Source organism: Orbicella faveolata, unplaced genomic scaffold, assembly GCF_042242905.1.
Source record: "Orbicella faveolata isolate gen_17 unplaced genomic scaffold, um_ofav_v1 contig_25, whole genome shotgun sequence".
Classification (NCBI taxonomy): domain Eukaryota; kingdom Metazoa; phylum Cnidaria; class Anthozoa; order Scleractinia; family Merulinidae; genus Orbicella; species Orbicella faveolata.
In genome coordinates this window covers 5,290,950-5,305,004 of record NW_028301553.1, presented here as the reverse complement: position 1 = coordinate 5,305,004, position 14,055 = coordinate 5,290,950, and the positions used below count along the sequence as shown (strand labels likewise).

At 39.3% G+C, this 14,055-nt stretch overlaps 2 protein-coding genes across 2 annotated transcripts in view; both read right to left on the bottom strand.

The window, feature by feature from the left end:
- Positions 1–5,244: 5,244 nt before the first annotated feature.
- The window catches only part of LOC110047000 (uncharacterized), a 34,855-nt gene continuing 26,044 nt past the window's right edge, over positions 5,245–14,055 (bottom strand). The window contains exons 7-8 of the mRNA XM_020752711.2: positions 11,738–11,999; positions 5,245–6,479 (exon numbers count right to left, since the gene is read on the bottom strand). Of these exons, the coding sequence (XP_020608370.2) occupies positions 6,063–6,479; positions 11,738–11,999 (679 nt within the window). The 3' untranslated portion in view covers positions 5,245–6,062. The remainder of the gene's footprint in view (positions 6,480–11,737; positions 12,000–14,055) is intronic.
- On the bottom strand, positions 9,810–11,727 carry LOC149108702 (uncharacterized). The gene has a single exon (XM_089293437.1). It carries the CDS (start codon positions 10,877–10,879, stop codon positions 10,052–10,054), a length of 828 nt encoding a protein of 275 aa, XP_089149563.1. The 5' UTR covers positions 10,880–11,727; the 3' UTR covers positions 9,810–10,051.

The window sequence follows — 14,055 nt, the reverse complement described above, 5'->3', positions numbered from 1 at the left end:
AAAAAGTGGAGTAAGACAGCCTTTACACTTTTAGAATATGGTCTTGGAACCTCTTAAAATGGGCACTTGGGTGTTAGGGAGTGTTGTCAATTGCAGTATAAAATAATATTAAGTAATGTATCAGAGCTAAAATAAGATCACAGTTTTCAAGATAGACAATTTAGAGTTTATCGCTCAAGGGAGTTTGACTGTAATCTATGCAATATTAAGATAAATTATTTTCGTTTGCTTGTTGTTAAATTCATTAGTTCAACATTAGCTTATCAATAGATTATTCATTTTCTTCTATTAGAACGGTACATCTAAGGTGTTACTACTGGATGACTTTCACAACATCCAGACAGTTCGCGTGCCAGACAACCTTAAATTGTCAAAAGTAACGCATATGGCATCTGCACTTCTCGATGTTCACCAGGAAATACCAGCTGTTGCAAAATCCAGTACAGAGTACATCCACAGTGTCCCTAAAGTTACCTTTAGAGGAAGGGAGACTGAACGTAAAGGTGGCATTGTAAAAAGTCACCTGCAAGAAATTTTCACTAAAGGCCTTAAAACCCATCATAAGTCATTTCTTAGTTCTCTTCCTGAGCAATGCCAAAAACTGAGGGCAAAAGATATACAGAAGCAAATTAAACAGTTCAGATGGAGTGTGAATAATAAGAAATAGAAAAAAAAATTATTTCCTTTCTTGAACCTTTTGATTTCATCATACATGTAGTGAGTCTAAATTGGGAAACATTTCAACAACAACAACAAAAATAATAATAAACTAATAATAACGATAACAATAATAGTAATAATTCCTTTGTTTCAGATACAATAGTTCGCAAAATAAGTAGCAACAACAACAACAGCAGCAGCAACAGGAACAGCAGCAACAACAACAACAACAGCAATAGCAACAACAACAACAACAACAACAGCGACAGCAACAGCAACAGCAACAACAACAACAACAGCAGCAACAATAACAACTACCGCAATAGCAACAGCAGCAAATGCAGCAGAGCAACAACAGCAGCAGCAGCTTCCTCTCCAGCGACCTGCATTACACCCACAACCTGCAACCACTTCTTCACAGCCACTGTGTACAAGGCTAGCTGCGGTTTGAATTTTGCACAATAAACCAAGTGATTTTGATGGACCTCTCGCAACTTAATTTTGCTGATTGCTTTTTCAAGACTCAATACAAAGTAGTTTGCTGACAACTAGAAATTTCAGGCATAATTTTCTTGTCAGTTCAATGTCAGGTCAGTCCAGTCTGGATTGTTGAAATATATTTCACTTAGAGTATCCTAACGTTTCATAGGAATTTTCAGGAAAAGTAATAGTCAATAATTTTCAACCACGGTTTATCAATAATGATGAAGATGAAGATGATGATGATGTAGGTGTATTAATTTTGCAATAGTATTTTGATCCTTTTTTAGGGGATCCTACAACTTTCTCCTCGCCACTTTTTCCAGGTTAAGAATAGACAATGTTATTAATGAAGCACTTACTGAAAAGTTACAATTGATTTTTTCAGCAGCCCATATTATGGTTGGCTTATCACTAACCATAAGGTCTGTTCCCAGGTGATGGTTGTTTGTTAATGCTATCATTGTATTCCATTTGCCACGTGGTTACTGACTGGCAGACAATTAATTATATTTATAGGTCCAGCTTAACAGGATTCAAATTCTCAACATCATTGAAGACGTTTTTGTCCAAGCATTTCCCCTGGAAAATCTTAGGAAGACCTTTTCATGAAATGATTTGAACAATGCAAAAACTCTGATTTTAACCAGAGTAATTCTATCAGTCCTCTGTTGACACAAGCATGCACTCCGACATTAACAACCTGATTTACAAGATATAACCAAAATAATATCTTATATCATGTCAGCAAATAACATTCTTCGGCTACACTTTAAGGTGGCACACCCAGGAGTGTAGTGTAACCAAGAGAGTCAGATGTCATGCCTGCAATAACATTATTCGGCTACACTTTAAGGTGGCACACCCAGGAGTGTAGTGCAACCAAGAGAGTCAGATGTCATGCCTGCAGAAGCATTATTCATCTGTTTTAATATTAATTTGCTTCACTTTAAGGCAGTTTAGTGAACTGTAACCGAGAAATACTTATATCAGTTTATCGCAACTAATGTAAAGTCCTCAGGGCCAAAGAATTTTGATACAAGGTAGACAGATGGATTGCTATATCGCACAATGATGAATTCTGATTTATTGAACTGGATGAAAACGGAAAAATATCACGGTCGAAGAAAACTTATCTGATAAACGTAGAAAACGCGGTGACATATCGATATATTAAAGTGAATATAAAGTGGTAAATAAACCACTATCGTGCTATCGTTACACTTCTGTCCCCTTGACCTCAGAATGAAGATATACTTTCTCATCCACGCCGGTTAGCGACACGCAAGCGCGAAAGGAAGTTTACGCATAGAGAAGACTTGAATATGATCTTTGATCCTTATGGCAGATTCCGTTTACGCGCACGAACAGTATATCAGTAGAAAAAGATTAAAATGAACAGATAAAGAAACTATTAAGTTGTCATATTGGCCTTGAAAAACGTCATAACAGGAAGCCAAACAATGAACGCGGCAGTGTCGGCTTTTTCGTTATTGAAACATGTACCACCATATGTGTACAGGCAAACGGATCTATTTTCTCTCTGAATTAGAAACCTAACGACCTAAGCAATCCACTGTTGTTAATTTCTGTCCAGTAAAGGCCTTTAGTAAACGTACGCCCAGCAAAAGCAAACAAACAAACGAACAAACGATATAAAAACAAGTTCAGTTTGATCCATGCGCGTTATTTGAGGTGCCTTGTTAGAATTTATCTGCGCTAAGTCTAGCAAAATCAGCAGGGACAGGTCTGAAAGACGGTCCTTCAGCTGCTCTCACTCTCGGATAAAAACGCACCACCTTAGAATCAGCTTTAAGCATCTTTTCTAACGAATGCACATCAGTTGCGACACATCAGCCCATCGTTCTAAATAAGTAAACTTTTCATGCTGTGTTCAGGGGCGATTCTTTATCTACTTAGTGTTAGTGACACGGAACTCGATGCTACCTTGGTGATTTTTTTTTTTCAAATTCTATGAGAACAGGGTTGTCTTCCCTAAGGTTGGGGGTGTAATTCGTAAAAACACTGAGTTTTTATAAATCGTTTTGAAATTCTTCGTTCCAGTTTAAATTTATGTTGCTGGCACATGGGTGGGCACTTAATATGTAGACCGTGATGTAAAATAGCTTAAACTATTTTTACCGTACATGATGCACTGTTACGATAGTCTGCTTTATAAACATTTAACTGCTCTGGTCGAGTTTTAATTTCAATATGATTAAACGTTCTTTAAATGCGTTCCCATTAAAAGTGATGCAAAGTTGTCAATTTTACTTTAATTTGAAGAAAAGGTCCTGTTAGGTACCTTCTTGATACTTAATGAAAATTTTGCGGAATTTGTTTTACCAGAGCGCTTCATGACGCCTCCTGGAATAAGCTATACCTTCCCTTGTTGAATCGTCATCAGTTTATCGTACGTTATTCACGTTATTGATTGGAAAAATAATTATACTTTTGAACCTTTAGTTCCTCTATTTTCAGGGGATAGGGGTGGGCTCACTTCTTTCGGAGGTCGTTACTTACGGACTCTAACGATTCGTTACGTGTACGAGCAGTCCGGGATCGTTATCAGATTTGATAACCATGTGACGTCACAACATGGCGGCCATTTCAAAAACCGGGAATTTTCGTATTCACTTCGCTTTGCTCGTTATTTTTTCGATTACACTCGGGTAATTTACCCATAATTCTATTCGATAATTACCAGAAAAGAAGGAGCCTCATGTGTTTTGAAAATGGCGGTTGAAGACCAGCGTAAACGATGTAAAATGCTACTCGTAAAGTGAAACAGCGCTTGCAATTTTGCATCCAAACCAGGCATGTTTTTCATTTTGTCATTAGATTTAAGTTACTTGGAGATTTTTGCGAAAATCACAAAAAATATGTCGTTAATCTTCATGCCATATTCTTGGGATTTAACGTGTTTGTAGTGTTGTGCACGATCTGTGAAAAAAGTGCGCGGGGGTATTTTGATTTGCGATGTGTTGTTCGTAACGGCGGCCATATTTACAGCTGTAATTGATGTGTTCCTAGGTATTGAGATGGGAGTTGAAGCAATGCCCGCTCTTATTAGCTGATTTATGGTCAGGTGGCAATGGTAAAAAAAAGTCTGCATACGGACCAAGTGACTCATTACGCCGGTGCTTATCTCCGGTTTTGTATCAGTTCTCATCCCTCCCTCTGGATGGGATGCTAGTTCATCGCAGGGTTACTTACAGTGTACCAGCATTAACTTCGCCGGTACCCATTTATACACCAGGGTGAAGAGAGGCACTGTGAGAGTAAAGTGTCTGGCCCAAAAACGCAACAAAATGTCCCTGGCCAGGGCTCGAACCCGGACCGCTCGATCTGGAGGTGAGCGCACTAACCGTAAGGTCACTGCGCCTCCTCTCAGGTGGCAATGGCTGCGTATAAATGTCACCGAGCGGGAGACAATTAAGCAAATGTCGCTCGCTCTCCTCTAACCAGAGTATGTTAGTTTAATTTGGGGTAATTTTTCTTGCCTTTTTACTTTACGTTACTTTTCTCTAAGCCATGTAAATGTAAACTACACGAGAAATATCGAGATTCTAAGGTATCACAAAACTGATGAAAATGTTTTCCTCGAGACCAGCAATTAATTAAAAGTGTATATCGGTACACAGTCATCTGCACACGGCTACGATCCCGTCGATTTTCAGCCATAATTTTCTAATTTTTGGTAAACGGTTAAAAACCTCTAACTGCAACTAAATGAATGTTTTCCTACAACAGATTCAGGTCCCAAAGAAGTGACTGGCCGCTCTCCTTCAATACTGCGAAGGTAGACGGAATCACCATCCTGTTGTTTGGGTGGAATATAAAATGCGGAAATTTGTTACCCTCTCTTACTTTTTTTAGGCTCTGGGCGGCTGAATCAAATCATTCCGATGACAAAAGAAAACAGCAATTCATTATTTGGAACACCTCCTACTTTTCAGGTTACAGCACCATCCAAGGACTGTTTACAGGATTCGATCTAGAAAACAATATGACGCTCTTTCTTTTACGGCCTTATACAGTAAAAGAATAATCGATCGTAGGGCGGGTCGGGACGACCTCTCTAGAAATGGACGACTACCGGTCTTCCTTAATCCGTCTCTTTTTATTCGCTTTACAACAACGCTATCTCTTACAATTCCGAACCTTAAATCCTGCTCTCGCTCTTTTATGTTGACCTGGTAGACAATGTCACTCAAGCATTAAACTGACAGTACTACGAAATCTATTTTTACGTAAGGGCTTCCAGAACCCGGAGCCTCCGGAATATAAATCCAGCGCCCTAACCACTAGGCCACGCCGCCTCCAGCTGCAAAATGGTACTTGCAAAACTTATATTAATAGCTACTTTACTTTATTTTTTCTTACTAAGCACCTTTTTTTAAATTAAAGTGTACATGTACTTCCATTTACCAAGAAGAATCAGGTGAAAGGAGATGTTGGACATATGTGATCTCCACTTAAGCAATGAGGTCTGCTGTGGTTTTACTTCGTAGAAATTAGAGTATAACTCTAAATTAAGAACAGAACATACTAGCAATAGTAATAAATTGTTCCAGAAAAATGGTCAGGTAAAATATATTTTAGTAAATCACCTGGCCAGAACACTAAGCCTAAATCGGGATAACCATCCAGATTGAAATAACATCAACTACGAAACTTAATGAAACTTATTCTCTTTGAGCTAAATTAATTCTAAGTACACACAATTAAATATTTACCGACTTTTCCACCAAGAATTTCTATCATAAGATTCCTCTATAATATTCAATTTCGTTCTTTAGCAATAGATTGGCAGGGTCTCGCCTTTGCTTTTAAGAGTAAATACCTGGCAGTACTCCAGCTATAGCAAATATAAGAAAAAATGATTGTCTTGATGTGGGGAATTAAACTATTAGCCTTTCCTAGGAACTAGTCCATTCGACACTGAAATGTTCCCCTGACTCTACAACCTCTTCATACAGTTCAATTGTCTGTTGGTTACATTCCTCAGCTGAAGGACGTTCCTCAGCGTTTCCATTCCAGCATTTCTCCATCAATTCTTTCCAGCGCTGCGGGGGCTTCTCGCAGTCTTCCAGATGTTTAGGACGATTTCCAGCATCTACGAAAGTTATGAGCGTTTCTACCTTAACTTCAGCGAAGGCGCGCTGCCCATACCAAATCTCCCACAGTATCACACCAAAGCTGTACATGTCTACTTTGCTGTCACACAGCTTCGAACGAAACACTTCCGGCGCGATGTAAACAAGGGTTCCCTCCAAAGCACCACCTTCTTTGAAACCGGCAATATCAGTAATCTTCACTGAATTCTCCTCTGTTAGCTTCAATAGAAATAAAAATCGTTATTTAACATTATTTTTTTGAAATCGAGGTGGATAGTGGTAGATTATATATTCTGCCGCTATTCACCGAGATTGAAAAGAATAATTGTTTTAGTATATACTCAAGAAGTGATCTCGACAACAGACGAAAAGCAAGCCATTAAAAGTCGATTTAATTGACCTCTCAATCCATCCGTGGAAAACGAACGTGCAAACGGCACGAAGCATGCGCGAAACTATTTATAGAATCTTCAAACGTGTAAATTGACCTTCGAGAAAATCCTTGTCATAGTCTAACAAAATGGTCTTTCAACAGCGTTCAAATCAGCAGTCTTAATCGTAAGTCTGCTTGCAAAACAAATTCTCCGTTCGATCAAAGTTATCATTTTCACTTGAAATGAAAATTGAAAGAGCGGTTGGCGAATGACCAATCTCAAAATTATACTGTGTGCGCAGGACTCTGGGGAAAACTGAATGTTTTCTTGCACAACGACGCAGAAGTGCTATGATGAATAACACTTGATGCTTCTACCAATGAACCCTGCGGATTTGCTTAGATTAATGAAATCTGTGATTGTCAAGGACAAGTCTTGAAACTGCTCGAAAGTCGAACGTCGGCAAGTCTTTTTTATCCTTTGAAACCTTTTCAGGTCTTTTTCAGGCCTTCTTTGTATTGCTTTGTATTGTATTGCAGATTGCTTGGAACGCCAAGATCACTGAGTGTGTATATACTAAAGATATATATGCCTTGGTATGCCTGTCCTATTTTAAATTTCATATTGTAAATAAATAGGGGATATTACACGGTGGCGAGAAAATATGAATTTTATGTCCGAGCGCAGCTCACTCGTGAGATATTGTTCTCGACAGGAGAACATAAAATTCATATCTTCGAGCTAACTTGTAACGTTCTTTTTATTATATGGACATACTAATGACGGGGGTTTTGATGATTTTCCCAAGATTTCAGACCATTTCCCGAGGATTTCCGAAGATTTTCCAAAGCTTGTTCGAAGGTCACACGAACGTTGCCGAACAGCTTCCGAAGATTCCTGAAGATTGCCGAGGACTTTCGAGGAAGACCCGAATATGTTTCGATGATACACCAACGAGTTTAAGTACAATTTAAGAGACAAACTTGATATCAGTGAATTTTACGAGTGGTGTATTTTCCAGTAAAACACTCGGGTCTGGGTAACAAATCTTATTAACCAAGCGCGAGGGACCGTACGAAAGAATATCAGTACCGACCGAGATCAGGACGATCCCGAGTCGAACACGCTTGGTGGCTCAAAAAATTAAATTAAATGTTTTACAAAGGTAATTGTTCGGGTAATTGTCATAGATACTCGAAAATGTTCGGTTAAGTTTCGAAAGCCTTCGGAGAAGATCGCTCGATATTAGAAAATGTTCAGAAACGTCTAATTGTCCCCGGTGAGCACTTCAACCTTCCTGATCGCAATAAGATCAACAACATGAGGGTGTCCGTGATAACGCAGGTATAGAGTGGAACGACTGTAAGACAGCGCGAGTAGATACGGCTGATCTTCCGACTGGGATCACTAGCTCCTGCGTGCTTGAACATTGAAATCAAATTTATAATTGAATTCTCCATTTTAAACAAGAGCTCGCATGCGCGCGCGTAGCAGTTTCAAGAGCATCTACGCCATTGAACGCGCGTGACAATAACGTTTGGTTAAGGCCCGGTTCATACGTCGCATTTCTGCCGTGTCGAATTCAAGTCAATTAAGTGCGGCAGAAATGTGACTGTCGATTCATACGTCGTCCTTGTGTCGAGTTTAATTCAGAATTAATACTGTCGGGTATGTCGGCCAGCGGAAAATGTTTTAAGCGCAGAGTATTCAATATGGCGGACGGAGATACTGAGGGACGAAGGACTTTAATTTTGCGAAAAATTGTCCGCTAATGGAATGAGAAGGAGAAGGCTGACAATGCAGCAGTTTGTTTTGCAATATTTCAGGTTGCATTGGGTCGAGAATAGCCAAGTTTCTTCTTTCTCTTTGACGGGACCAAATTTACGCACGCTCAATACATTAACATAATGTATGAATTAGATTAGACACGGCAGAAATTCGACGTTTGAATCGGTGTCGCATTTCTGTCGGATAATGCGACAAGACCAGTCGAACATGCGGCAGAAATGCGGCATCCGATTTAGGCGTCGAATTTCTGTCGAATTTAATTCGTTGAATTGAATTCGACACGGCAGAAATGCGTCGTATGAACCGGGCCTAAGGTGGCACCCTATAGTTTTACGATTGCACGCACGCATAGGACGAAAGCTCAAGTAATCTGCGCGGGCTCAAAGGAAAACGCAAGTGTTTTTCGATTCTTATGAAGTCAACACGAGCACAAAAAGCAAAACTGACACTGAATTTTCTCGCGTTTCCTTCGGTAATTTTTTTAATATTTGGCTCAGTTGTAACCACATACAATTCCTATAAAATACCCTATTTTTGCTAAAATCTGTCAGAGCTAATCTAATATATTTAGAAGAATGACAAATTACAGAAAAACTGTCTGAACAACCTTGACTTTTTCCCAATTCAAAATGTCAGGCAATATCATTCCTTGATGTGGCAAAGTTTGAAAAAAATTCACCTATGGAAAGTATAAATATTAAGGAGGTTAGGCCGAAATGAGGAATATATCTGCCTGTCATTAGATGAGATGTTGGCATGGTAACGGCCTTAATCCAAAAATTGAGAACCAAAAATAAGCCTCATTTTAACAGTACCCATACTGGAAAATCTCTACAGGGAAAACTTTAGGAGAAATTAACTAAGTTTCCTTTTCTAACTCGCGCTCTATAGGAAGGGTGTTCGTAAATACTCTAGGGAGCCACCTCAACGCTTCATTTACGACTGATGGAAGGGGTATTCCCCGAAACGTCTCTAAAAATACTACACATAAGCACTTTTTGTTAACTTAAACGAATGCATTCAATTCAAAGTTCTACACAGCAACAACCTGTTTTTATCATTCGAAGGCTTCGGGTGAACTACGACCCTCTCCGAAACACCTTGGATGACCGTCGGTAGTCCTCGTTGTAATTTGCACTGGTGTTAATACACTTTTTGCACCGATGTAGTAAATAAATAAGCCATAAAATAACCCGATCGGGAAGGTCAAAACGTTGTGACTTTCTAACGCGTTTTTTCATAGCAAAATCGTTTTCAGAATAAAAACTAGCGGTAAAAAACGACGTTTCGATCTCCCTGAGATCATTTTCAAGTTGAAGAAAAAACGAATGAAATGTACATATACAAGTACAAATTAGGGCGTGAGAATGTCAAACAGTAAAATATGTAAATACAAGCGCTAAAATGTAAGTATTAAAGTAATAAAATACTATAAAAAAAAAAAACCTATATAAATAACTTTGCACGGATTGAATCTGACTGTTTGTTCAAAGTTGGCTTAAGCTCCTTTATAAAGAGCATTTCGTAGATCAGGCAGTCGAATTTACTTTGGCACTTTCTCAAGATCTTAAAATCACGATATATGTCACTTGGGACTGTTCCATGCTGCTCTTTGATGTGATTCCCGATTTAAAACGATCCTTTGTGTTCCTCAATGCGTTGATAGAGGTGTCGGCACGTGTACCCGACATAGTTTGCATCACACAAACCACATTTGTAGTAGTGTACAACGCGTTGCTGGTTAATGATAGGCGGCTTCTTTTCTTTTGGTTTGACCTTGTGTCCGATCTTGCGGCTTGTATACGCGGGACGAATATCAATTCCAATTTTTCGGCCTAGTTCCCCAAGTTGCCTTCGCGCGGAATTGGCCGATCTCTGATCCTTGAAAGGTAACACTATTCTGACAGGCGCTTCATTCACGTTACGTGCTCGAGTAGAAATTGGATCGCCAGAAACTTTCTTGGTGACAAAATTACTGATGGTCGATTGTATCAATTGCGCTGGGTACTGAAGGCGGGAGAACGTCTGTGTGAGACGATGACATTCCAGGTGGAACAGTTGCCAGGTAGATGATAGTTTAAAGGCACGATCCAGCATTGTTTTTAGCAATGACTTCTTATATCTAACGTCGACGTGGCTCTTGTAATGTAGTAATAATCCGGTGTCAGTTGGTTTTCTGTACACCCTTGTCTCCAGGCGACCATTGCATTTACTGATGTCCGTTCCCAGGAACGGAAGTTTACCGTGTTCGCCAAGTTCCATGGTGAAGTTGGCAGATGGATAGCTCTCATTTAGAGAGGAAAGGAATGCTTCAGCTGTTTCGGTGTCAGGCATTATGCTCAATGTGTCATCCACATAGCGTTTGTAGAACTCGGGTAACTTGCCTTGGTCCTGAAGTCGATCTTCGATACTGCACATGAATACGTTGGCCATTAGGGGTCCAAGTGGCGAACCCATGGCAACAACATCGGTTTGTTCATACAAACTCCCCTCGAACTGAAAAAGCTGGTTCTTGGTGGCAATATCTAGCAACTCTACCAAGTCTGATTTTGTAATGTTGAGATTATGCTGTTTATTGAACCAGTCGTCCTTAAATGCCTTTTCAGCTAGAATTTGTATCTTCTCATCAACAGGGACATAAGATCTTGAGAAAGCGCCAAAGTAAATTCGACTGCCTGATCTACGAAATGCTCTTTATAAAGGAGCTTAAGCCAACCTTAAACAAACAGTCAGATTCAATCCGTGCAAAGTTATTTATATAGGTTTTTTTTTATAGTATTTTATTACTTTAACACTTACATTTTAGCGCTGGTATTTACATATTTTATCGTTTGACATTCTCACGCCCTAATTTGTACTTATATATGTATATTTGATTCGTTTTTTCTTCAACTTGAAAATAATCTCAGAGAGATCGAAACGTCTTTTTTTACCGCTAGTTTTTATTCTGAAATGTTTTTCAAAAAAACTACTTATAAAAATCGTTTTCGAAATATTAATACACTGCTAAATTTAATTCTTTTAACAAGGTATAATTTTTTCCCTAGGTATAATTATAAATGTGCTTGAGTTTTGTCTGTAAAGTGAGTTTTGTAAATGTGATGAGCTTAGTGCTGTAATTCGAGAAATCAAATAGACCAGTTTGTTGCAATCCTGAATCTCCACCCTTGTATCGACACCCGCAACGGTGCTAATTGAACGTTAGCTACTATACTTATTAATTAGTTATCTGGTTCGCTAAGGAGATTAGTGTCCAAAAATTGTATAACCTGAAGGCAAATAATCATGGTACATGTATAGAGCTTAGTTCCATACCAAGATGGTCTCCAGTGTAAGGTTTCTGTGAATAATTCCCTGTTTGTGTATGAACGCAAGAGCATCAGTGATCTCTTTAGCCCATCGACATACATCTCCATGGACATCAGCATTCCTTGCTGGCGCTGCTTCTGGGTGATCGAAGATCTGACTCTTCAAGTTTCCTTTGCACTTTTCCATTACCAGGATCACTCTTGAGGTGCCCTCTTTGTTGAGAAGGGATGTGCCATAAAACTTTACAATGTGGGGATGCTCCAGTTTTCTGATAAACAGAAGGAAGATGGTAATTATATAAAATCAGCAAAAACAAGTTAAAAGAAAAGGGAGAAGTAAAAATGAGACAGAGAAAAAAGATTATTTTTTTGGTTTTTTGAATTTTCTTCGCTGCCTCTTTACATTGGCTTATTTCTTTTCTGCTCGTTCTAACTATAGAGTAGTTCCGACAGCCCAAAGGGTCTCCAAACCGAGCACCATAACCGTAGCAACAGAACCGCATGTATGCATAGAAATAGAAATTCATGCAACTCTTTTTTCATGGTCAACATGGCTGGCAGCATGGATTGCGGACGCGTGCGCCCTTGGACGACCACGCCACGCAACATGGTGGCCACACACCAGCTAATATAGCAAAGCAGTGGGATAAAATACAGAGGCACCAGAGCGCTGCGAAACATTGAGGTGGTACGGGGGGGGGGGGGGAGGGGGAGGGGGTTTAGCCAAACGCATACCTCCACTCGTATTTTCCAAATTTAATGTCTTTTGCGTTGGTAAAACGATTTGTAAAATTACGAAACGGAATATCTTGTCGAAGCAGTTTTATGCTGCAATAGGGATATTTTCGGTATCGAAACGTGAAAAGGAAGGGGGCTGAGGCCCCCAAATGTTCGTTTGGGGGAGGGGGGGGGGGGTTACAGCCCACCTGCCTCCCTCCTCCGCTGCCTTTGAAATACTTGAAAATATTTACTCAGAAGACTGCAGGACTGCTCAAGTAAATTGGCGCACAAAATGTGCAGCCGTGCAAGAAAAGTCGCATGATTCATCATCAACAAGAGAAATCAAACGCGTTTCGTGTGTTTAGAGAAACTACAAACGGTAAACACAGCGGAAAATTAAAAGTGGTCGATTCGTTGATGTATGGAAAAGATTAGTTCAGTTCAGTTTTCACACCTTTTGCTGGATTTTTCTGCCTGGAAGAATCACATTGAAGTGAATTGCCACTGTTTGAAACTTGCACTTCATTTTCTATAAAGTTTGTCAAGTTGTTTCGGCGAGATATATCTTCAATAGAAAACTTTTTGTTTACAATATGCAGCTTACAGCACCTTCGGCAAAGCAGCTCAAGTGTTTAGAAACAGGCGAAAATAAAAAATGAAATTTAAAAAATGTGTCACAGTATTGTTTCCAAATAGGAAAACTTTACAAGCCCTGCATATTTTTGCTCATAACCTCACGTCTAAAAATAGTAAAACTGTATTTGTAACTACTGCCAGTCTATTAGCAGAAGTCGCCGCTTCGTAGATGACTTAAAATTCTTCTTCTGCTACGGTTGGAAACCAAGAAAGGTCAAGCGAACACGTATTTGCTCTATTTGACGCTCGCTCGCGAATTTCTTTACAGGTTATTGGTAGAAGACTGGTAAAGCTTCGGACGATAAAATGACCACAAGTACTCTTTTTTCCCACGCACAATAAGGGAATGGAATTCGAGAAGAACAAGAAGAAGAAGAAGAAGAAGAAGAAGAAGAAGAAGAAGAAGAAGAAGAGGCCGTCGGCACAATAATATTTAAATTACACTTTAGCGTGAATAATCATTAACCTTGAACACCAAAAGTCTTTCAAACTTTGGACGTTCTTTTAAATGCATTTCTTGGCTTTACCTTGAATGATAATCAATCTCTAACAAATTTTCCTTAACATTTCTTTCATTGGGCCATCCTTCGTTGAGACATGATTTGCTATTTGATACTCAGATGTAGTGATATTATGCAAAGCGTGTTAATGTAGATTTCCTCCGTTTTTTCTTCAGTTCATTCCGTTATTTGGTGAAATGCTTATACTGGTGAGTCTTTAAAGGCTATTGTGCCGAGTAGCTCCGCTTTTGGTCTTGGCTAGATCTATGTATTATACTTCTCAAAGGGTGTCGTGATAATTCAGCAGCTTTTCCTATTGCTGAACGATAAGCCCCCATTATTTCATTTTCCTTTTAACCACATTTAAATTGTGTATACACGCAATAGCTAATGAGTATCCAACTTATTCAACTCCGCAGAAGTTATTTCGGGTTCCCAGCTAGCTCTCAGGCTTTTTGATAATAATACA

Excerpts from the sequence above, each read along its gene's own strand:
- LOC149108702 (XM_089293437.1), bottom strand. The coding sequence starts at position 10,879 with ATGGGTTCGCCACTTGGACCCCTAATGGCCAACGTATTCATGTGCAGT.